At 37.8% G+C, this 26,551-nt stretch overlaps 1 protein-coding gene across 2 annotated transcripts in view; it reads left to right on the top strand.

Annotated features, from left to right (window-relative positions):
- The window catches only part of LOC148718486 (uncharacterized), a 153,811-nt gene that overhangs the window by 58,625 nt on the left and 68,635 nt on the right, over positions 1–26,551 (top strand). For both annotated transcript variants that reach the window (XM_088741008.1, XM_088741009.1), the window contains 2 exons: positions 6,365–6,385; positions 14,660–14,686. In XM_088741008.1, the coding sequence (XP_088597134.1) occupies positions 6,365–6,385; positions 14,660–14,686 (48 nt within the window). The remainder of the gene's footprint in view (positions 1–6,364; positions 6,386–14,659; positions 14,687–26,551) is intronic.

Below are 26,551 nucleotides of genomic sequence, written 5' to 3'. Positions count from 1 at the left end.
ATCCTTTCACGAATGATAGCTGCATTTGCCTTCCTCATATCTACGCACAACCGGATATCCCCTGATGCCTTTGGCGCAATCACCACAGGACTAACCCATGACGTCAGCCTATTCACTCGCTCCACTATATCCTTGGCAATGAGGTCTTCAACTTTCGCAGTTACTTTCTCTCGCCGTGCAAATGGGACACGCCTTGGTTTCTGAGCTGCTGGTGTCACCTTTGAGTCGACGTGTACTTTCAGTTTGTAGTCTTTCAGCCCGCCGACGCCAACAAACACTGTTGGATACTTAGCCTGAAGAACTGGGGCTAAGTTCTCGCCAACGACATTGCACTCCAGAAACTTACTGCTGACGCTCGAACTAGTACGAAGCAGACCCAGAGCTTCGTAGTCCAGAGGTTTCGTAGTCCAGCAGACACCTGCCACTCTTAGTGACGACGAAATGCGAACCTATCCTCTTATCACCTGCCGAGATCTCAACTTTAACGTGGCCAATCACTTCCAACTTTCTCCCGCCATACGCATACAACCGTTTGTGGCAATCCTCCATCTTCGCGTTAAGGCCTTGGGCCTTAAGCTCTTCATATTCTTCCATTCCTATGAGGTTACTTACTGACCCTGAATCAATGAGTACTCTTGTTGTAATGCCATTAATATTCACTTCCAGCACTGGTTCTTTGAGACTGGTTGCATTGCATGTTTCTCCTTGATTCTCTGTAGCTGCAAATGCAAAAGCACAGTTTTCCTCGCTGTCAGATGCGTTCTGATCGCCCACGAAGTTAACATTGTAAGACTGGCGTCTATCAGAATCCCTCCTTCGCTGATCCGGTTTACCTCCAGTTGCATAATTACCACTCTGTGCCTTACAACACAAAGCAAAATGACCATACCTCCCACATTTTTCACATTTCTTTCCTTTTGCTGGACAACTCAACTTTTCTTTCATAATTTCGATTTTTTTGGCTGCAGACTCTGAAAAAATACATATGGTCCGTCTTTGTCGGAAGGGGTTAAATATCAGTGATGTTTTTGTATTTCAGAAAAAAAAAACCTTTTCATGTGGCTGAATTTTTTTTTTTTTTGCTTGAGCCTACTTTCACAGTGTCTAGCGGGTTAAGGAACAATATGATGCTGCTCCCAGGCCCCTTTTTTTCCTTTTGTACTCGGCAAGTAATAACTAAATTGAATTTTAGGTGAGCCCCCTCTCCCCATCGACCCTTCAATCTTTGCTCTCTGTGACATGCGTATAGTAATTTGAAATAGTTTAACTTTTAAAAGAAGTTGCACCCGATACATTCTTCTATACAATCGCTATGGAAGTTTTTTAAACTTAAAAGTATGTCTTTACGAAAAGATTTTACGTGAGTAATGCTTTGCTGTTGCTTATTTTTGCCATTAAAGTACTAATCGTGCACCTAGTGGGAAAGGAATAACTCATGATTCAGCGGCAAGGAAGACAGTTATTTTTTTCGAAGTATTCAGACCTCGTAGGGATTAGAAAAGCAAACGTAGACGCGATAAGTAATAAGCTGAGTGCAGAAATCCTAGTGCAGTCAAAATCCCGGACGTACGTTTACATTTTGCTGACTGAAAGTGCATCTTAGAAGACACTGGTTTCGATTAAATGCTAGAAACAACTGAGCTGTTCCTTTTAACTGATCTATCAAAAACCTGAACTTAAAACTACAGTTGCAAACCTCTCTAGCGCTTTGGCGCTTAATTTTTTCTTTCTGAAACATTACAGACTGAAAAAAAGTTTGTTGTCGGCATTGCCAACGCTTGTGCCGCTATGGAATAATGTGCCAGCCTCGCATGCAGACGGATCCAGCTAAGAAGTTTAATTTCAGATTATATTTCGGATTTAGTCTTTGATTCTAGATCTCTTTTAGGCCGCATTCTTTAGTGCTCAGAAGAAAGTAATCTTTGAGAAGTGGAAACTATTTTGAGCGTATTAATTAGCGGTTTATTTTTCACGTTGTATTCATTCGTTTTTGCCACAAGTGTTGTTGTGTCTCCCTTCAGAGATAAATCAATCTTTTAATGGCCATAGAAGATCTCTTGACCTTTCATGGAATCGTGTATCTAATATGTTGAGTTGAAAGCAAGTCCTAATTACTTGAGAGAGACAACAAGAGCAAAAATCTGTTATCTTCTTTTTCTCCCTTTTTTCGCTCTTGTAAGTTTAATATTGATCATTCAATAAATAGGAGAGGAATGGGAGTTAACTTCTCAGAGATACACAAAGATAGGCTGTCATTATTAAACATTGTTTCTTTCATTATTTCAAAGTTTTCTGTTGCTGGCTCAGAATTTTATTTTCATCTGAGAAAGTACATATGATCCGCATTTCTCGGGGGTAGCTGTATATCAGTAATTTTTTTTTTTTGTATCACAGGAAAAAAATGGTTTTCCTTAAGACTACAATGGTTTATTTTTCCCGTAACGAAAAAAAAAAAAAGAAAAAAAAAACCTGTATAGTTTACGTATATATTTTTTCTTTCTCGCAGCAAGTATGTGAAATATTTTTGCTTTTGCACTCGTAGGATTTAATATGTCATGCAAATTTCATGCATGTCCTCGAGCCTTTGTTTTGTTGGGCTGCTTGGCTTGTGATAATGTCTGGTGAGAGAGAAATCTCAACTGAATGCATGCGCCACCTACAATATTAATACACTGATTTCGACCTAGCGACGCAAACTACTAAACTGTTCCATTTTAACAGATGTATTGAAAGCCTTATCTTATCTAACGCTTCGAAAATATCTGGAACGTTTTGCGCTCTATTTCCCCAATGGGAAGAATGTTAAAGTTGCACAGCAGAACTATTATATGCTAAGACCTTGTACCCCAAGGGTGAGTCAACCTCCCATGTGCACTTAAAGGTAGCTATGCTTATTTGAATGCGCTGGTATTTTTAATCAGAGATTCTAAATACTCGAAAACAATGAAAGCGCTCGTTTCACTTTCCTCAATCTCTTTCCTCGACGGCTGATCGTGTTTAAAAAAGACTTTGAAAACCATCCAAAACTTTTACCCAGTAGAATATAAACCTGCTGTAAAACATTTCTATATAACGTTCCGTAGTCAAACAGCTATTGACTCCCAAGATATCTGTTTGATTACCGTGAAAAGGCGATATCATTATTCACTTGTTCACTCGCATGGCAACAAAGTCAAACAAAGTCCGTTGACCGATGGACGGCCGATCGTAAAACCTTTTATAGTTGTTGATCGATCAACGGCCGATCGTGTTTAAAAACAACACTCGAAATCAATCCACGACCTACACCCAGAAGACGAGTGCAACAAGTGAATAATACAAAACGCTTCTTCAGGCGTAATCAAGCAAATATATTGGGAGTCAAGGCTATTTAACAACGTAAATGTCAAAATAAAAATATGGGGCTTCTTTGAAATTTTTCAGCGATAATCCACTTCAAGACATGTCATGATTCATTTATGGTAAACCTTGATTTCTTCGAGAGATACAACAAAAGGGAAAACTAAGCTATTTCTAGAATCCTTCCTCTTTGCAAACATAAAAGTATACGTTTTTCATTTGTGAATTAAAGTTTGCCCAATCTCCGAATACACTTTTATCTCTTACAGCGTATATTTCATTTATGGCGTCAATATTTCTATTTTTGAATGTATATATCCAGGAAAATGATTATTGTCTCGGAAAAAGAAAAAGAAAACAAAGAAAGGAAGTTAAGCACAACGCAAAATTTACTCGAGTGCGGCGGATTTGAACCACCTACGTCGCTTCCCTGAGAACGATATCTACAGCGTTTCTTTATAACAGAGGGACACTAAGGCACCACACTCGATTTCTATAAAACTTTATATAAATATTAATTTTACATCTAAAGCGCTGATCTTTTTTTTAATTCAACCGCGGGCTCAAACGACTCAAGTCGCTGTTTCCCGATAGTCCGATATTGAAGTGCCGCTCACGGTCAACTGCTCGTAAAGTGACTTGATTGAGGCTTGTTTGGTATACCTGGAGCTCCATCGACGTTGGAAAGTGGTTCACAAGTCGGAACTGCAGTGAAATAAGCTTAAGCATAAGTTCAATCAATCGATATGCTGTTTCTTCAGTGGTGTAACTCGCACTGTGTATGTGTATGTTATTAGTGTGAACATCCTTGTACTTGTTTTCATCCTCTTGCTAATAATTATCTCAGAAGTGCGAAACGGGGTTCAAGCGCAGTACTCAGTTGCAACACAAGCATAAACATAAACATAACAAGCTAATGCGCTGGTTTGGCACAACGGCAACATAAACGTGAGCACAAGCGCTCAGTCGATGTTATGTTAAATAGGGACATGGTTGGTATAAGCAGTATAGTGCTGGCTGATTGCCTGAAAGTCCATCGCTTATGTTTCTCCTTACGCTTATACCAACGAAGTTTTAAAAAGACAGTATAAGCATAAAAAGAAGGCAACGTTTTGATAATCTTATGCATATATGCTTATCCTTATGTCCGAGCGTTCCATCGAGCGCATAAACTTTTACATGCCTATCCCTATGCTTGCATCGCAAGTAAATACTGAGCTCAATTATTGGAACGATAGTTTTATGATAAACGAAACAGCACCAATTTAAAATTTCTTTCCACAAACCTTTACAGTAAATCTGTAACAGTAACTGTCTTGCACTAAATCCTAATCAGGCCATGTTTTCTGTCTTTGAGGCCTAATTTAATTTTACATCATATTCCTCATAATGTTCATTTACCAGTCTAACGATTCGTACCCTAGTATAGAAATCAAACACCCATTTCTACTGACGACACAAATTAAATTGGCTTATCCAATTCACGCGTTGGCTCACAGAGCCTTTCATTTGCTTTTTGCTTTTTTCTATGACAACCTCATTGCAATTAGGTATATATGTTTCCACATCGAAAGTCAGTTCTGTCGCCAACCAATTTTACTCGCGACTAGAAGTTAAAGGACGTACATAAATGTGTTTTTGTGATATCTCAAAACTTTTAATTATAAACAACAGAACTTGATCCTTTTTAAGGTAATCGTTTAGTTCTTAGTTAGGATATCTGAGACATTTGTCGGCTAAAATTGGCTTGCTTATTTGACGGTTGAAGGTAAACTTATTACGTTTTTGACGGTTGAAGGTTAATATTGTGGCCATTTGATGGTTGACAGCTGACTCCATTGGAATCCTCAATTAAGCTCTACAAATGTCTACAAATGATACTGTCTCATTGTATGTAATATGAGCTCTAGATTTTGTCTTCAGATTTTCATTTATCGTATTATGCGTTGGTTTTGTTGTTACAGCGAAGATAGCGTTGTTGCAGTGACAAATATCTTCTGCGATAGATATCCCATGTAATAAACCATATTAATAAATGAATAAAAATTATTAAAAAAATCAAATATGGTCTATTAACTTTTATTCCCGTAAATAAAACAAGCTTTGAGCTCGGAGATATTGGTGTTTGATTATAATAACACTTCGCGGGAGCTAATGCTTAGAAAGAATGATACATTATACAGCTAGTCAGCTTATCAGTAAGGGACTGAGATGATTTTGCAAACCTTATCCTTTTTTTCCATTTTGTTTTTATGTCGTACTTGATAGTAATTCCTCACTTTGTGAAGGTGTAGTCTGATCGTCCGGGTGAGTGTAGTCCTGAGAAGGACTGTTGTCGGTGGCAGTGACTGAAGTTTCGACAACCTGTGCGGAAGTCATCATCAGAGTCAAGTGAATGATTGTTGTCAGTAGAATGTTCTTATTCCAGTTCGTGTGAAATGATCGGTTGGTTTTGCCGTGATGTTATTGGCTGTAAGACTCAAGTGACGTAAGTCGGTCGTGATTGGTCTGTTTCGGTCTGTCGGTAAAGCTAGGTTGTTCTTTTTCGGTCGTTTGTGATGTTTATGTCGTGAATGAGTCGTTTGTATGGGGCGGGTAGTTGTTGACATCTGTTTAGGGGAGTCTGTTCTAAGTTAGTAAACCAGCTATCCAGAGTCAGTCGTTGAAAATAGTCAGCGCTGTAGGTTAGGCATTGCGCAGAGTCCCAGTCAATGTTGTGGTTGGTAAGTCGATGGTGTTCAGCAATGTGATTGCTGACATCACCTTTCCTCGTCGCCCGTCTGTGTTCAGCCAGTCTTGTTGTGAGGTTTCTGCCAGTCTCACCGATGTAGGAGGCTTGGCAGTCGGAACAATTGATCTTATAAATCGTTCCCTGTCTGTTCCTCGGTTCATCTTTGTCTTTAACGTTGGTTAGTAACTGACGTAGTGTGGTGACTACACTCACCCGGACGATCAGACTACACCTTCACATGTTACCCCCGGGTTCAAACCATTTACTGAATTCCTCACTTTGTTTTCTTTTCAGACACGGAGGGGGGCCGAGCAGGTAACTATCTGCAGCAATAGATTATGGTCATCATAGAAATGTTTATTAACAGACAATCTTAACATGCTACTGAAGCGACTTCACAGAGTTACTTTGTATGTTTGAATGATTAAAGTAAATACACTCATCGATAATGATTCAGGTTCGTGTATTTTCATTTTATTTTATTGCACATTCTATTACATTAACTAATGAAACCATCTTTCTATACATGATCAACAACATCAACACTAGTAACACGGTCAAATGAAAAGGGTCTCAATGGGAGGGGGGTTCACGTTGACGGTTTACAGTTAAAAATAAGCCCTTTGGACGGTTATCTGTTACATTTTGGGTTATTTGATGGTTGACGTTTAATGCTTGGGAATGTCGTTTATAAAACGAGCTTAACACGCGAAATTTGCCGATACTTTTTCATAATGACGCGTTTGTAAAGTACTTTTAATTTATATCACCTTTTGTTGATAAATGACCAACGTTTTACGATACCGGAAGTGTTTCCACACCTGAGGTCAGTTCTGTCGCTAACCCATTTTACTCGCGACTGGAAGTTAAAGAACTTACATAAAGTGTTTTTTGTAATATATCGAAATTTTTATTTATGAGCAACAGAACTTGACCCCTATTAAGGCAATCGTTTAGTTCTTAGGATATTATAGACGTTTGACGGCTAAAATTGGCTTGCTTATTTGACGGTTGACCGTAAAAATATTGCATTTTTGACGGTTGAAGGTTAATACTTTGAGCATTTGATGGTTGACGGCTAACTGAGCAACAGAACTTGGCCCTTATTAAGGCAATCGTTTAGATCTTAGTTAGGATGTTTGAGGCATTTGACGGCTAAAACTCGCTTGCTTATTTGATGGTTGACAGTAAAAATATTGCGTTTTTGACGGTTGAAGGTTGATATTTTGGCCATTTGATGGATGACGGCTAACTGCACTGAGATCTTCAATTAAGGTCTGCAAATGTATACCAAAGTTACTGTTTCATTGTATGTTATATGAATTTTGTCCTCGGATCTCCCTTTATCGTAAAATGTATTAGTAATTATTCATAATGGACATTGCTGTCAGCTTTTATTCGCGTAAATAATACACTCTTGGACTGGGAGGATATACTTAGTGTTTTTTTTATAACAACACCTAGTGGAGGCTTATGGTCAGAAAAAAATATGCATTCTTCTGATTTAATACATTAACATTAAAGGGAAAGTACGATGTAGAAAAAGTTTACTTATAGCAAAATTTCTTTGCTTGCATTGTCCTAATTGGCTATTCAATTGAGCTAAACTGAAGCATTTTAGTGCGAAGAAGTACGTTCCAAAAATCGGCATTTTCAAATTGAAATCCTGTTTTTCCTTTTGAAATGAACAATGACATCCCTACGTGGCAGCAAATAGGATTAAAAACCAGAGAATTGAAAGCGTATACCTGCATCCGAATTTGACCACCTTTTATCGATTTTTCTTTTTTTTATGGAACGGCACCTAGAAAAAAATGAAGAATAGTACCTGACGACCAAAGAACAATCTCTAGCTCTTACACAGCGGTTTGCGGTGATACTTTACTGAGAAGAAATACGCACTCTAGATGTTCACAGACAATGAGTATGAAAAATTAAGAGTGATATACCTAGGAAACTCGAGTCACCTGTTCACGTGTAAGGGCTCATAGGTATCAATTCAATTTTTTTCGCACTCATCTGGCTAAAGCTACTTGAATTATATGACGGTTTCTGTTTGGGAATCAATCCGTCCTTAATGCCATATAAAAGTGGACTAATTTTTATTAAATGCCGCACGTGACTTAACGGTGTCGTAATAACTTAGAGATCTATCAAAGGCCTGATCTCATAAGACTGTTGCAAATCAATTCGGAGTCTTGGCCCTCTATTTTCACATCGCTTCTGCAAATAGAAAAGGCGGAGGTTCAATTCAAAATGGAAGGAATCTCATGGGCCCTACTACGAAGCCTGTGCACCCTTCTCTCTTCTCTTGCGTCAAATTCTTTAAGCAAAATGTTTACAATAGAACAATAAATGCTGATGGTGTGGGGGCCTCATATCGGCACACTGGTCCATCCAAGATGTTTCTGATAGTGCCTCAGACTTTCTTCTTTGAGATATTATTCTTTAATGTGCCTTTCAGCGTTGCTAATGGCATTGTGTTTATCTAAAAGTGCAATTCATTCATTATTGGTAAATCTTTAGTTCAAATAATCACGAATCGCCCATTGAATCTAAAGGTCCTTAAAAGAACTGTTCCGTAGCTTGGTATACTGAGTTGTAATCTCAGTGGGAATGAAGTCTCGTCGCACCACAAATGCCAGAATGGAGGAGTGTAAACTGACTTATGCAAACGACTGAACTATTCAATTTTGACTGATCCGTTATAAGGGCTACCTTTTCGGACAGTTACTCGCGCCAGGTATTTGGACGCGTTAGTGCTTTATTTTCACGTTGAGTTTATTAGTTTTTGCCACGGAAAATAAATTTCTCCCTCCAGAGGTAAATGGATCGTTTGATGGACATGTAAGATCTAGAAACCTTACATCGAATCGTGTATTAGTTATGATTAATTTATAGCAACTTCTCCTTACTTGAGAGAGACAACAAGAGCTTACCCTTTTTCATACAATATAATTTTTATATTGATTTTTTAAAAAAAAGGGGGGAACTGGCGATTGACCTCTCACAGAGGGAAGGGACACAAAGATCAAACGCTGCGATTATTGCTCATTTTTTCATTTTTTTGACTGCAGACTGAAAAAATACATATGGCCCGTCTTTGTCAGAATAGGTTAAATATCAGTGACTTTTTTGTATTTCAGAAAGAAAAACTTTTCCATGTGACTGAAACTGTTTTTACTTGAGCCTACTTTCACAGTGTCTAGCGGCTCAAGGAACAATATGATGCTGCTCCCAGGCCCCCTTTTGTACCTTTTGTACACGCCAAATAATAAGAAAAGTGAATTGTAAGTGAGCCCCCTCTCCCCATCAACCCTTCACTCTTTCCTATCTGTGACATGCGCATAGTGATTTGAAATAGTTTAACTTTTAAAAGAAGTTGCATCCGATACACTCTATACAATCTCTATGGAATTTTTTTTAAACTTAAAAGTATTTCTTTACGAATATTTTACGTGAGTAATGCCCTCTTGTTGTTTTTTTTTTTTCAATTAAAGTACTAATCGTGCACTTAGTGGGAAAGGAATAACTCATGATTCAGCGGCAAGGAAGACAATTTTTTTTCGAAGTATTCAGACCCCGTAGATATTATAAAAGCAAACGTAGACGCGACAAGTAATAAGCAGAAATCCTAGTGCAGTCAAAATCTCGGACGTGCGTTTACATTTTGCTGACTGAAAGCGCATCTTAGATAAAACTGATTTCGATTAAATGCTGCAAACAACTGAGCTGTTTCATTTAACTGATGTATCAAAAGCCTGACTTTAAACCTACAGTTGCAAATCATTAAAACAAGTAAGCGCTTTGGCGCTTAATTGTTTTCATTGTGAAACACAGAGAAGTTTATTTTCGCCATTGCTAACGGTTGTGGCACTATGTCATAAAGTGCCAACCGCCCATGCAGACAGATCCAGCCAAGAGGTTTAATTTCAGATTATATTTCGGATTTAATCTTTGATTCTAGATCCCTATCAGACCGTCGCGTTCTTTAGTGCTCAGGAGAAAGTAATGTTCGAGTAGTGGAACCTATTTCGAGCGTATTAATTAGCGCTTTGTTTTCACGTTGTATTCATTTGTTTTTGCCACAATTGTTGTTGTCTCCCTTCAGAGATAAATTAATGTTTTAATGGCCATACAAGAACTCTTGACCTTTCATCGAATCGTGTATTTAATGTGTTGAGTTGAAAGCAACTCCTAATTACTTGAGAGAGACAACAAGAGCAAAAGTCTGTTATCTTCTTTTTCTCCCTTTATTCGCTCTTGTAAGTTTAATATTGATGATTCAAAAAATAGGAGAGGAATGGCAGTTAACTTTTCAGAGATACACAAAGATAGGCTGCGATTACTGAACAGTGTTTCTTTCATTAGTTTCAAAGTTTTCTGTTGCTGGCTCGGAGTCTTATCTTTAACTGAGAAAATACATATGATCCGCATTTGTGGGGAGTAGCTATATATCAGTATTTTTTTTTTTTTTTTATCGTAGGTAAAAAATGGTTTTCCTTAAGACTGCAATGGTTTATTTTACCCGTGAAGAAAAAAAAAAACCCTGTGTAGTTTTTGAAGATATTTTTTCTTTCCCGCAGCGAGTATGTGAAATATTTTAGCTTTTGCACTCTTAGGATTTAATATGTCATGCAAATTTCATGCATGTGCTCGAGCCTTTGTTCTGTTGAGCTGCTTGGCTTGTGATAATGTCTCGTGGGAGAGAAATCTCAACTGAATGCATGCGCCACCTACAATATTAATACACTGACTTCGACCTAGTGCCGCAAACTACTAAACTGTTCCATTTTAACTGATTTTTTGAAAGCCTTATCTTATCTAACGCTTGGAAAATATCTGGAACGTCTTGGCGATTTATTTCCCCAATGGGAAAAATGTTAAAGTTGCACAGCAGAACTATTATATGCTAAGACCTTGTACCCCAAGGGTGAGTCAACCTCTCATGTGCACTTAAAGGTAACTACGCTTATTTGAATGCCCTGGTATTTTTAATCAGAGATTCTAACTACTCGAAAACAATAAAAGCGCTGGTTTCACTTTCCCCAATCTCTCATTTCCCTGACGGCTGATCGTGTTTAAAAAGACTTTAAAAACCATGCAAGGCTTTTACCCAGTAAAGTATAAACCTGCTGTAAAACATTTCTATTTAACGTTCCGTAGTTAAATAGCTATTGACTCCCAAGATATCTGTTTGATTACCATGAAAAAGCGTTATAATTATTCACTTGTTCACTCGCGCAGCAACAAAGTCAAACAAAGTCCGTTAAACCGATGGAGGGCCGATCGTAAAAACTTTTAAAAGTCGTTGATCGATGGACGGCGGATCGTGTTTAAAAAAAAAACTCGAGATCAATCCATGGCCTACACCCAGAAGACGAGTGCAACAAGTGAATAATAAAAAACGCTTCTTCAGGCTTAATCAAGCAAATATATTAGGAGTCAAGGCTATTTAACAACGCAAATGTTAAAATAAAAACATAGGGCTTCTTTGAAATGTTCAGCGATAATCCACTTCAAGAGATGTCATGATTAATTTATGGCAAACCTTCATTTCTTTGAGAGATACAACAAAACGGAAAACTGAGCTATTTCCATAATCCTTCTTCTTTGCAAACATAAGCAATCATTCAGGTTTTATCATGCAAGAGTATATTATCAGCAAAATCAGTAGGGGATTGAGATGATTTATATCTTACAGTTTTCTCCAAACTTCCTTGAAATTTGTTATCTTTTACGCAGTCCTCTCTCTTGGTATAGCTTTACAAACAGTCCGTCATCACTCCCGACAACAGCAACTACTCCAACTACGCGACCAGGTTCTTATATTTATTTGCAAAGCTTTTCCAGAACATACTAGAAGCTTACAACATAACTAGTTTAGTTTGATCCTATTACATCATACAGTACTGTGCAAAAGTAATGCAAAGAACAAGTTACAACTCTTAAGTTACAACTATTAATCTCCGAAATTTCATTGTTGTTCTTGACCGAAATTTAACCCTTGCGTCAAGGCATGTTTGGGGCTTGCATTGTTGATAACCGCACCTTAACTGATATGATGTCAAGATGCAGCCCATTGTGAAAGGGATTCCGGCGAAATTTCCTTCTTTTCTTGCTTGCAAATAGAGTACTCCTCTATCACCTGTAGGGTATGTTGCGCGAGAGCATCAGAAATATTAATTAATACAACTCCCAACAAAACGGTTATTTACGGGTCTAGATCTGTCTGTATGAAAAAAGAAAAACTGTGTCCCTTGTCACGAGAATGGCATGAGGCTTAGCTGAATGAAGTAAGATAAAATTCGAATTCAGCTGAAATACAGGTGGAGCGTATATTTACGGCTTACTTACTAATCATTTTAGTTACTTCTAACAACTATTCCGTCTGTAACTCTATTATTATAGACTATTCAAAATTTCATGCGCTTAGTGACTAATGATAATGGAAGATATGATATGGAATAAGTGACTCAACCCACAAACCGCTCCCTTACTATACCTATTGTATGCATATCGTCCTTATGCAGAACCTATATTCTGTTATGAGTGTCTTTCCTATGTGTGATATGCAGTCAGGAATTTGAAATCTATTTATTTTCTCTACAAACGTTTTGTTATTTTAATTTTGGATTATTTAAACTTTGGTTTTTAAGTCCATTATACGTGAGATGACGCATTCAAGTGTTAGCGAATTAAAATACGCTCAGTGACTTGAATCCCTCAGATCCTTTTTAACTCGTGAATTGCTCACATGCGCGAGTTGTAGATATCATGTGAAGATTGGCACTCGTCCGCTCACTTGATTGGTCGACTCCTTTGAAACTTTTTTTCGATTTAAGGCTTTTGAGTGTATTTGATAGTTTTTGGCGAGTAATAAACAAACGAATGCGACCTTTGTTGCTAAGAATAATGCTGGGGTTGAAAAAGAAGCCAATGATAATCTTAAAAGAGTTCAAATTATACATTTTTCATCCGTGAATTAGTTTGATCAATCTCGGATTACACTTTTGTCTCTTGCAGCATATATTTGATTTATGGTGTCAATGCTTCTATTTTTGAGTGTATATCTGTAGGAAAATGAATATGCTTTTTGTGTCCGAAAAAGAAAAGCGAAGACAAAGAAAGAAAGTTAAGCGATAGGTTGCGTATGTGTGGAAATAGGCACGTGGGTCATATTTCAAAAGGACTATGAAAATGTGTCCCTGAGCGAAGAGATCTCAAGTTTTATTGAATCTGTCAGTAGGAAGCAAGACGAAAATGACCAAGAAATATTTCGAGACGACAGTTTTATTCAGTTCTTGATTTGCTGTTATAAGCGAAAAACGTACGAATTTCTTACGTGTATAAAGCCCACGCGGTAAAATTCATCATGCTTAAGTTGTTCACTTGACTTCGTGGCCAGAAAATTGCCTAGCGTTATGTTGAAAATTCTGAAAAACTACGAAGATTTTCTATCAAACTATACTTTTAGAACACATTGTTACTAGAGCATAACATTCACCGGGCCATGGAATCGTCAAATTGTCGCTAGGCTCTGCTTGAAGTCCGAAAGTTCGGTTTCCAATTTACGTCCACAAGTCGCATGGCTTAAGAGAGAATTGTACTGTCGTTGACTCGAGAGCTTATTCTGTCACCTTTAAGACCTTGATATCATTAATTAATAAAGAGTATTCTGTAGCAATGCTACTTTATATTGTGAGTTCAACAAGGTCTTACTCGATCGCAAAGGAACGAAAAATCTGACTGGAAAATTTTGAAAGTCGGCTGCGCGGACGCCATATTTTCAAATTTGATCATTTAGTATGAACGCACAGTATGATGCCCCTCTAGTACCCCCTAAAGCCATCAAAATATATGTGCAAATCATGGATTCTGATTGGTTTATTGATTTCCAAACTATAGAGGAACTTTGAGGAGAAAATTCTGCTTAGTAGGGGAGGTAGGGAGAAAAGCGTTCTCGCGCGAGCTAATCGCGCGGTTCGGGCGGTTACGGGTGGTTAGGCAAAACGACAAAGTTACTTTCGCGCTGCAGATTTGATCCAACCACTCCTTCGTAACAGGGAAAGTTACTATGATTGTGGCAGTAACACAAGGCCATCTACGGCGTGACTCACTAGACAGCATAGGCATAAAAAGGAGGCAACCTTTTGATAATCTTATGCATATATGCTTATCCTTATGTCCGAGCGTCCCATCAACGCATATTAGCTTTTATATGCTTGTCCCTATGCTTATATCGCAGGTAAATGCCTAGCTGAACAGTGCAACAATAGTTTTTTCATAAACAAAACAGCACTCTTTTGAACTTTCTTTCCACAAACCTTTACGGTAAAATCTTGGAACAGTGATTACCTTACACTAACTCCTACTCAGACCATATTTTCTGTCTGAGGCGTAATTTAATTGCACATTAGACTCCTCAAAACGCTCATTTACCCGAGTCCAACACTTCTTAGAACGATTCATACCTTAGCGGTATGGAAATCAAGCATCAATTTCTATTCACGACACGTAAATTACATTGGCTTATCCAATTCACAAGTTGGCCCGATCGTAATTCTTCTTTTTTTTTTTTGTTTTCAGAGCACAGTAGAAGAAAAGGAGAAGAAGGTAACTATTTGTGGTAATAAATCATAGAAATCTTCATTTAACATAACGTTACAAGTAACACAATTAAGGCTCTACTTAGTTTTTATGGGTATTTGATAAATTGAATGAACTTGATTATCACACCAACAACACACACACACACACACACACACACACACACCCACAAACAAACAAAAAAAAACAAGCAAAAAAAAAAACAGAAAAACAAACAAACAGGAGGAAGGCAACTATCTGTGTAAATGAATAGTGGAAGTTTTCATTACCACAATATTGAAAGAGTTAAGCACTAAACCCTTTAAATGACTATCAATTCCTTCCCCTTTAAACGTGGTATACATCCGTTAAATGAGCTTACACGCGACAATTTAGCTCTCTTGTTATCATATCTGATAGTTAACTATCAGATATTGAGTGAACTTGATTATCATACCAACAGCACACATACACACCCATAAACAAACAAACTGTAATATCCCTAGAAACCACTAAGGTCAATAACTCGAACAACACACCGTCACCCTTCGAACTCCCGCTCTTTTTCACATACACGCACACACTCTCGGTCACCTGACGACTGTGTATAGTCCCGGATGTCCACAGGACACCACACAAACAATTGCCGTTGCTGAAATACTCATTTTATCACTATAGATGTAAATTTTATTTTAGGAGCGTTCGATTCCTTAAATTACGTTCATATACATATTGAATGCATATCCTCTATCACTACGTACGTGGAGTTAATTTTTGTGATAGGCGCCAAGGAAATATAAAATCGACGAGGTGACTCTGTCGACTATGTACACTAGAAACTCGCTGATGGTTAGTTATTTTATTTTCGGACCAGTCAAACTTTAGTTTCAAAGTCCCAGCTTACGTGAATTTACCACGAATCAGTCAGTCTCACATTCCAATGATACTTAAAATACACTGAGTCGCTGAGTGACTTAAGTCCCTTAGACTTTTTAAAGAGGGAGAGATGAAGTGGTCGAAGTGACTCACCAAGACCCCTCTGTCGTTGTGTGCATAGCTTCCCTGAGGTTCATAGATGCTCACTGAGCCAAAATGGACAACTTTGCTCCACAGACTCGGCTGACTATTAATTCCTTTCGTTTACACCTGGTCAGTCTGCATCCTTTCGATAAGTTTATAAGCGATAAGATCAATTTCATAGTGAGTGCACGAAATTGAAGAAGCAAGTAACACTGCGTTGCAATTAAGACAGGTCCAATATATCCTGTGATCGAGAGAAATTTTTCCTGTAAGAAGTGGTCACTTGGACTTGGTTCATCTTTAACGTAAGCAGATCCATTAAAAGCGTTGCCTTCTTGTTAATGTTTCCAGATATTTTCAAGCGTGCGGGCACTATATATATTTTTTCAAGCCGTCGTCTTAACTTTGTGCCACAGATATTTTTGTGTCTTCCTTCAGAGGTAATTTGACCTTTTGATGGTCATATAAAGTCTCTCAACCTTACATCGAATTGTGCTTTCGATATGGTTAGTCTATAGCAACTCCTGGTTACTTAAGAGAGAGAATAAGAGGAAAATCTTTTACCCTCCCGAGATAGAATGAACACAAAGATAATAGGTTGTGACAGGAGCCATTATTTGGAGTGTTCGACTCCCATGGTGAGCCTATGTTAAGGCATTTTCACTGAACGCTTTATTTTTTCGACTATCTTTTCGCGGGAAATAGGCTACTCCAGCTCACATAGTCACGAGTCAAGTTATAAATTAACTACGCGCTAATCGTGATTGGTCGAAGGGCTTTCGTGGGGAACCCATTTCGCACTCTTAGGATTTCATTTATCACACAAATTTCATTTGCTCAAGCCTTTGTCGTGTTGCAGCTCAAGGAAAAGCATGGTGTTGCTTCCTGGTTTTACTCTTCTTTGTACCTTTTGTGAACGGCAAAGATTAATTAGAGTGGGTTTCAAGTGACCCACGTCTACCCCCCTCCCCGCCCTCTTTTATGCGCAGGTTTCTTACGTGTGATGTGTGTTCAGGAATTTGAAATAGGTGAAGCGACTATGTTGACTCGATCTTTAATACATGTCCTTGTATGCATGTTCGGAATGTTGCACATGATGTTTTGGTGATAGAAAATTAGCCAGGTTTTTTTTTTTTGCTCTTGTGCACGAGTGGTTTCTGTAAAATCAGTAGATTAGTGAGATGATTATCATTATTTAACCTCGCTGTCAAATGTTATATTTGAAGTTTTGTTTTTCAAAAGAATGTCGATGAAAGCTATCGGCTATTATATCGATCCATTTTTATGCGTTAAATCAGGCTGTGCTTAGCCATTACATTTGGCATCGATGTAGTTAGCAAAAAATGTGACCAAAATTGAACTAAACTTTTCATCGTTTAGTCCACAATCAATTATTATCGGTACGGTACCTCAAAAGGTAAACGGTCGTTTCGCCAACGTGTCAGTTCGTCAACGTCAGTTCGCCAACATATGAGCTCGATTCGCTAACGTCTAATGTCAGTTCGCCAACGTCTCAAATAATTATAATTACAAATGACCATGGGATTAAAATTTTAGTTTTTATGTGTTCACGAGTGTTCGTAGGCTAATATCGTTTGAAATTGTTCGTTTCACTCTCCCCAATCTCTCATTTCCTCGACGGCTGATCGTGTAAAAAAAATAGAGTTTGAAAACCATGTAAGGCTTTTACCTAGTAGAGTCAGTATAAACCTACTGTAAAACATTTTTATTTAACGTTCAGTAGTTAATAAATAGCAATTGGCTCCCAAGATATCTGTTTGATTACCCGTGGAAAAGCGTTATCATTATTCACTCGTTCACACGCATGGCAACAAGTCAAACAAAGTCCGTTGACCGATCGACGGCCGATCGTAAACCCTTTTAAAACTCAGTGATCGATCGACAGCCGATCATGTTTGAAAAGAACTCGAAAACCATCCACGGCTTATACCCAGGAGACGAGTGCAACAAGTGAATAATACACAATGCTTTTTCATGCGTAATCAAGCAAATATGTTGGGAGTCAATGGGTATTTAACAACGCAAATGTTAAATAAAAATATAGGGCTTCTTTGAAATGTTCAGCACTACTCGGCAATATCAGTAGGGGATTGAGATGATTGATATCTTACTCAGAGTTTTCTCCAAACTTCCTTGAAATTTATGATCTTCCACGCAGTCCTCTCTCTTGGTATAGCTTTCCAGACAGTCGGTCACTCCCGACAACAAGAACAACTTCAAGTACACGACCAAGTTCTCATATATATTTACGAACGGTTTTCCGCAACATACCAGAAGCTTACAATTTTAATTTGATCCTATTACATCAAACAATACTGTGGAAAAGTAATGCAAAGGATAATCGCCGAATATCGCGGTTATCGCGATATATCGGCGATATTTGAGCGATATTTTAGTATTGGGATAGAGTGCAATGTAATGAACCGTAGTAGATATGATTATAGTTTTCTTGTCGTTTTTATTTTTTATCTTTTTAATTTCCGGAAGCAGTGAGTCTCCTTTTTGTTAATACACAAATGACTGTATATGAAAATTATACATGTTAAATGCGGATTAATTAAGAAATGAAAATGACAGGGAGTTTATAAACACTCGAAATAATTATTCCGGTGAAAAGTAATTCATTAATCTCGAAACATCAGCGTTTTAACGCTTTGCGGTGGCTAATTTGCAATTTCAACTTAGTTGATCTTACCAAATTACCCAAGAGTGTTATTCATTTCAAAGGTCTGGCCCACTGTCAATTTTCTACCATTAAAATGACTATTAAAACAGTCAATGAAGCTGCTTATATGCTCGTCGTCGTTTAAGTGTTAGTATTTAAGGAAAAAGGGAGACAATGCTTACAGAACCCCTCCCTATTTACAAGCATAGCCTTCTTATAGTTTATACGCGAATAACTATATTTGAAAATCATATATGAGAAATGCAGATTAATTGAGAAATGAAGATGAGGGAGTTTATTTACAGTGACAAATTTGAAAGGAAGACATTAACGTCCTTTTTACGTAAGGTCTGAATACTTCCAATTGCAATTGGCTAATCAGTGGCAATGCAGGCTCTTCTGATTTGAGGTGTTCCCATTAAATTAAACTAGTGGTGAACTGTATTTCCTATAATGCTTTATCGTAATTTCTCCTTTTTTCTTCTTTTCTATTTTTTCATATCTATTACCACTATTTGTGGTAATAGATGTAGTCATCATAGAAATCTTTACGTATGATGCACGATCCTCGCAGTAGATAGCGCTATTTATGCAATAGCGAAAATCAGACCTGAAAAAAATCAGGCCTGTACGGGACTCGAACCACTGACCTCTGCGATACTAGTGCAGCGCTCTACCAATTGAGCTTACAAGCCAACTGGGAGCAGGCCGCTAAGTTGATTCGTAATAAACCCGTGAAAGTGTTAAATAAGATACAATGAATATATGAAGATCATATAGTTTGAACTGCGGTATTAGATACGTATGATGCACGATCCTAGCAGTAGATAGCGCTATTTATGCAATAGCGAAAATCAGACCTGAAAAAAATCAGGCCTGTACGGGACTCGAACCACTGACCTAGTATCGCAGAGGTCAGTGGTTCAAGTCTAATACCGCAGTTCAAAATAAATGAACTTCATATATTTATTCCATCTCATTTATCACTTTCACGGGTTTATTACGAACCAACTTAACGGCCTGCTCCCAGTTGACTTGTTAGCTCAATTGGTAGAGCGCTGCACTAGTATCGAAGAGGTCAGTGGTTCGAGTCCCGTACAGGCCTGATTTTTTTCAGGTCTGATTTTCGCAATTGCATAAATAGCGCTATCTACTGCTAGGATCGTGCATCATACGTATCTAATACCGCAGTTCAAAATATATGACCTTCATATATTCATTGTATCTCATAGAAATTTGTATCACACAATTTTAGAAGCCGCGAAGCAAGGGAAAACCAATAGTATGGATGATTTTGTTTTGAAAGATGACATAGCTACTAGTGATCTATTTTTAAGACGACCATCTCCCTTTTATGTACTTTTGAACTTATGGTTTAGAGAGTGATCTGATTGGCGTTCACGGTGAATATGAGCATTCATTATCGGGGTTAAGCGAGCGTAAAAATCGACTACAGCTGAAAGAGCTCATTCCTGAGTACAGCAAATCAACATACATATCCAGTACACCCAAACTGTTGCAATTCGTCTACGGTCGTTGACGAATCGTGACACCGGGAATCAAATCGTACGTTAACATATCGGAAGTTGAGGGGTGAGAGCAAATTTAAGAGTGAGTTTGAGTGGCATGGTGAGGGAGTGAATGACAACTTGAACCTTTTACGTTCTGGGAGCGTGAAAAGGCCGGAAGTCCATTTTCAGGATATTAAATACAGTGCAAGGGCAGAAAATGTACACGAATCGACACGATTCGCACTCATCAACTCGATTCGGTTTTTGTTGAGTCGATCCGTCTCACCGGAAGTCGATTCGTAGAAGAAGACAATACAAACTTAAGCGTTAAATTAAGGAATTCAATGTTGCCGAATGGACACAATTCGCACGGGTCGACTCGACTCGCCATAAATAAAGTCGATCCGTCTCATCGGAAGTCGATTTGTACAAGAAGGCAACACACACTTAAGCGTTCATAATTCGCACGGGTCGACTCGACGCGCCTATTAGCTTAGTCGAGGTCATCGAAAATCCTTTAGTACATTACATTAAGCTTTAGATTAGGGCATTAAATTTAGACAAATCTACACGATTTGCAAGGGTCGACTTGACTCTTCTTTAGTAAGGTCGATCCGTCTCATCGGAAATCTATTCGTAGAAGAACACAATACACACTTAATAAGGCTGTGATTTTAGGACGTTTACACCAATCGATTTTCCTGCGCATATCATTTGGTGCCACCGTTTCTTAAGAAGCTACCCCCTTCATTCCGTAGACCAGTTTGTCTGTTTTCTTTGTTTAATTTGGGTTAAGGATTGCCCATCTTGCGAAATTTTAATGGGTGGGCCTCTTCTATACCGGTGTTTGGGCATTTTACCAATATATAGCCAAGGTGTGATAGATATAACAAGGTCGCGGATTATGATTTTTTTTTTTTTTGTCAATGAACGCTATGAATTTTGTCCTCGGATCTCCCTTTCTCGTAAAATGTATTAGTTATTATTCATAATTGACGTTGCTGTCAACTTTTATTCGCATAAATAATACACGCTTGGACGGGGAGGATATACTTTTTTTCAGTAATCTAGTGTTTTTTTTTATTAAAAACACCTGGTCGAGGCTTATGCTTAGAAAATATTACGCATTCTTCTGATATGATATAATGACGTTAAAGGGAAAGTACGATCTAGAAAAATTTTAGTTACATGAACAGTTCTTTGCTTGCTTTGTCCTAACTGGCTATTCATTTGAGCTAAAAGCATTTTAGTACGAATAATTACGTTCCAAAAATCGGCATTTTCAAATAGAAATCCTTTTTTTCTTTGAAATGAACACTGACATCGTTAAGTGGCAGCAAATAATTTTAGAAGCCATAGAATTGAAAGCCTATACCTGCATCCGAACTTGACCACCTTCTGTCGATTTTTTTTTCCGAACGATACCCAGAAAAAAATTAAGAATAGAACGACCAAAGAACAATCTCCAGCTCTTACACAACAGTTTGCGGCGATACTTAACCGAGAAGACATACGCACTCTAGATGTTTACAGACAATGAGTGTGAAAAATCAAGAAGGGTACAGCTGCTATTTGTGAGTCGCCTGTTCACGTGCACGCGCTTATATGAATCAAATCCATTTTTTTTCGCACTCATCTGTCTAAAGCTGCTTGACTTACACGACGATTCCTGTTTGGGAATAAATACGTCCTTAAAGACATATAAAAATGCACTGACGTTTATTAAATGCCACTCGTGACTTAACGCTCTCGTAATAACGAATTAAGTGATCCATCAAAGGCCTGATCTCATAAGACTGTTGCAAATCATTTCGGAGTCTTGACCTTCTATTTTCACATGGCTTCTGCAAATTGAAAATGCGGAGGTGCAATTTAAACTGGAAGGAAACTCATGGGCCATACTACGAAGCCCGTGCTCCCTTCTCTCTTCTCTGGCGTCAGATTCTTTAAGCATAATGTTTACAACAGAACGATGAATGCTGATGGTGTGAGGGCCTCCCATGGGCAGACTGGTCCATCCAAGAGGTTTCTGATACTGTCTCAGACTTTCTTCTTTGAGGAAGTATTCTTTGTGCCTTTCAGGGCGGTAGCTAATGGCTTGGTATTTATCTAAAAATGCAATTCATTCATTATTAGGAAATCTTTAGTTCAAATAATCACGAACCGCCCTTTGAATCTGATGGTTCTTAAAAGAACTGCACCGCAGCTTGGTATAATGAGTTCTAATCTCAGTGGGATAGAAGTCTCGTCACAGCACACATGCCAGAATGGAGGAGTGTAAACTGACTTCTGCAAACGACTGAACTATTCAATTTTAACAGATCCGTTATAAGCGTTACCTTTTCGGACAGTTACTCGCGCTAGGTATTTGGGCACGTTGGTGCTTTGTTTTCACGTTGAATTCATTAGTTTTTATCACGGAAGTTTAATTTCTCCCTCCAGAGGTAAATGGATCGTTTGATGGACATGTAAGATCTAGAAACCTTACATCGAGTCGTGTAGCAATTATGATTAATTTATAACAAATGCTCCTTACTGAGGAGAGACAACAAGAGCTTACCCCTTTTTTCATATATACATATATTGATTATGAAATAAATAGGGGAACTGGCGATTGACTTCTCAGAGATGGAAAAGACAGAAAGATCAGAGGCTGCGATTATTGATCATTTTTTCTTTAATAATTTTAAATTTTTTTGGCTGCAGACTCTGAAAAAATACATTTGGCCCGTCTTTGTCGGAAGGGGTTAAATATCAGTGAGTTTTTTTGGATTTCAGAAAGAAAAAATTTTTCATTTGACAGAAATTTTTGTTACTTGAGCCTACTTTCACAGTGTCTAGCGGCTCAAGGAACAATATGATGCTGCTCCCAGGCCCCCTTTTGTACCTTTTGTACATAGCAAATATATAATAGGTAAAGTGAGGTAAGTTAACAATAGGTAATATAGGTAATAGTAGTAATAGGTAATAATAATATAGTAGTAATAGGTAATAATAATATAGTAGTAATAGGTAATAGGTAATATAGGCAATAGGTAATTGTAATAGGTAAGTTAACTTTTAAGAGAAGTTGCACCCGATACACTCTATTCAATCGCTAGGGCAGTTTTTTAAACTTAAAAGTATTTCTTAACGAAAAGATTTTACGCGATTTTAGGCTCAACTTGTTTTGCTAGGATTCGTTCAAAAATGTGATTAAGAGCCGGAAGAACAGATACGGGTCTGTAGTTCTTTTTACAAAATTCATCGTCCTTTTTTAAATAAAGGGGTCTCTTGCCCCATTCTCTAGCGTAAAGGATAGTAACCTAGATTGATTAAACAGTTAATTACTTCTGCAAGAGGCTCTGATATCACAGCTGCAGAGTCCTTCAGTAATCGTGGAGGCATAGGGTCATGGCCGCAGGATTTACACGTATTCATTTGTAACAAAAACTTCTCCACTTGCTTTGAGTTAATAGGTTCAAAATCGAAATTTTTCGTCATGTTTGAAGAATGGTGAGTTAGTATGGCCTGAATGCTTGGATGGGTGCTGTAATCAGTTCCAAAGTCTTCCTCAATGTATATGCCATTACTAACGCTTGTGCCACTATGTCATAATGTCCCAGGCTCCCATGTAGACGGATCCAGCCAAGAGGTTTAACCTCAGATTATATTTCGGATTAGATCTTTGATTCTAGATCTTTTTCATACCGCATTCTTTAGGGCTCATCACAAAGTAATCTTTGACCAGTGGAGAATGTTTCGAGCGTATTAATTAGCGCTTTATTTTCACGTTGTATTCACTCGTTTTTGCCACGATGTTGTTTGTTATCCTTCAGAGGTAAATTAATCTTTTAATGGCCATACAAAATCTCTTGGCCTTTCATCGAATCGTGTATCTAATTTTCAGTGCACTTAAAATAGCTATGCTTATTTGAATGCCCTGGTATTTTTTAATCAGAGATTCTAAATACTCGAAAACAATGAAAGCGTTCGTTTCACTTTCCCCAATCTCTCATTTCCTCGACGGCTGGTTGTGTTTAAAAAAAAAAAAAACTTTAAAACCATCCAAAGCTTTTACCGCAGTAGAGTGTAAACCCGCTGTAAAACATATTTATTTAACCGTTCGTAGTTAAGACCGAATGTCACGAACAGTCAAACGTCTGGTGGCAACAGCCAAAAAAACGATTCGGCTCATATTCTCAAGTTAGGTAGGCCTTATGGTGCAACGAAGCACTGCATACTTCGTTTGGCTGAATATCGATTTATTTTCGAGAAAATCGATAATAACTGAATTTCGACCAAATGCGCCTTTTGAAGCTCAAAATTTCACACAAATATGGGAGCGTCATGCCACGAATTGAAAACACTTCGACCGAGTAAACCTACCAAATCTTGAAAAACAACATCAATACATAATTTGACAGCAATTTGAGCAATTATTGATCATTTATTTACACAACGTAATTGAATTTATCCACCCTTCTTCTAACAAGATTAAAAATAGGTCAAAAATAACCCGTTATTTAACTCTGTGCTATACAAAATAATCGCCTGAAAATCTGGCTTTTGGAAGGCGAAGTGTGGTTGTTTTCGATCTCCAAAGGATTATTTGGGGAAATGATTCAGTGCGATTTAATCAAAATTTTAAAGTTGGATAAAATGAGCTGATTTGACCGTGCCGTCAGTTGTTTGAAAATGTTCACATTCACACACAAACTCAATTGTGTCACATTTTACATCCAATTTACAGCCTATTTAACATAATATCATCTTACCGTTCACATTGCTGTATCACAAAAGGGGATCGCAGTCTGAAAATTTTTGCATTGCTCCCTCAATGGCAATAGAACTTGGCAGGATAGTCAAATGAATTCTTCGGCTGTTGCCACCATATTTTGAAAATGTTCGAGTTTTGGCCACATTTCCTCTTAAATAGCTATTGACTCCCAAGATATCTGTTTGATTACCCGTGAAAAAGCGGTATCATTATACCCTTGTTCACTCGCATGGCAACTGATTCAAACAAAGTCCGTTGACCGATCGACGGCCGATCGTAAAACCTTTTAAAAGTCAAATGAATAAAGGCTGATAGTTTCGAAAGAAACTGTTTGGGGCTGCGTCGGTGGGAGTAGCGAAATAATTAGGTTATATCAACAAAGTTGAAATGGTAAATTGGCCACCGTAACGATTACAAAAGCTGACGTTTCGAGCGTTAGCTCTTCGTGACGTTTCGAGCGTTAGCCCTTTTAAAAGTCGTCGATCGATCGACGACCGATCGTGTTTGAAAAAAACTCGAAAACCATCCACGGCCTATACCCAGAAGACGAGTGCAACAAGTGAATTATAAAAAACGCTTCTTCACACGTAATCAACCAAATATATTGGAAGTATATTCTCAGCAAAAATATGTTCTCAGGAGTATATATATTCTTAACAAAATCAGTAGGGGGATGGAGATGATTTATATCTTACTCACAGTTTTCTCCAAACTTCCTTGAAATTTACGATCTTCCACGCAGTTCTCTCTCTTGGTGTAGCTTTCCAAACAGTCGGTCACTCCCGACAACAGCAACTACTCCAGCTACACGACCGAGTTCTCATATATGTATACAAAGTTTTTTCGGAACATACCAGAAGCTTTCAACATAACTATTTTAATTTGATCCTATTGCATCATACAATACCGTGCAAAAGTAATGCAAAGGATGTTCGCGGTTATCGCGATATATTGGCGATATTTGAGCGATATTTTAGTATGGGAAGAGTGCAAGGTAATGAATCGTAGTAGATATGATTATAGTTTTCTCTTGTTATTTTTATTCTTTATCTCTTTTATTTCCGGAAGCAGAGAGATATTTTTTTTTACATGTTATACTAGTTATCAAAAATACAGATTCTTGTCCAAATACAGATAATATTTAACCAGTAAGGCTTATTCGATAAACAAACAGCAATTTGTTTGTTTGGTATCTGTTTTTTCTTTGTTTGTTTTGGCGTTTTAGCGTTTGAGGCTCTCAACAAGCTATCAAGAAAAGAAAGCAGCAACGACAACAGCGCTTTTTTTGTTGTTGCTTTTGTTAGTAACAGCAACATGAAACAACATCAAAGTCAGTTTAAATATAAGATCTCAGTCCGTCATTTGCTTTTGTGGATTTGGTTGGCAAATATAAATTAAGTAAATTAGTGAATTTTACGTTAGAAATTTCACCCCACTAATCAGCCCTCCAATATTTTCAGTGTGTGCTAATCGCATAGGAATTTTAAATAGTTTAACACACTGTAGACAATCGCTATGGCAGTTTAACTATTTCTTTTAGGAGAGATTTTACGTAAGTAATACTTTTCTTTCATCACAATTAAAGTATCGATCGTGCACTTGGAGGGAAAGGAAATATTATTCAGCAGCGGGTAAGACAACTATTCATGTTGCCTCACAGTAAAGGAGAGTGAACTACAGACTGACAATATGTATAGTTATCTCTTTCTTGTTTATCTCGCGATAGAGCTGTTCAAACGGCTGAAAATTAAAACAGCTAGAGAAGCTGATGTGTTTACTCGTCATCGTGTTGGTGTTGCTATTTCAAGGGTAAGGGAGAATACTTCATCTTCTACCCGATACAAACGGGTTTAGAAAGTAGCGTAGGTTAACCATCCGACCTAATCTTATCTCTTTTAGCATGTATAGCCTCCATT

This window comes from Stylophora pistillata, chromosome 12 (genome assembly GCF_964205215.1).
Source record: "Stylophora pistillata chromosome 12, jaStyPist1.2, whole genome shotgun sequence".
Lineage (NCBI taxonomy): Eukaryota > Metazoa > Cnidaria > Anthozoa > Scleractinia > Pocilloporidae > Stylophora > Stylophora pistillata.
The sequence above is the reverse complement of the archived record's forward strand: the minus strand, read 5'-3'. Positions and strand labels throughout refer to the sequence as shown.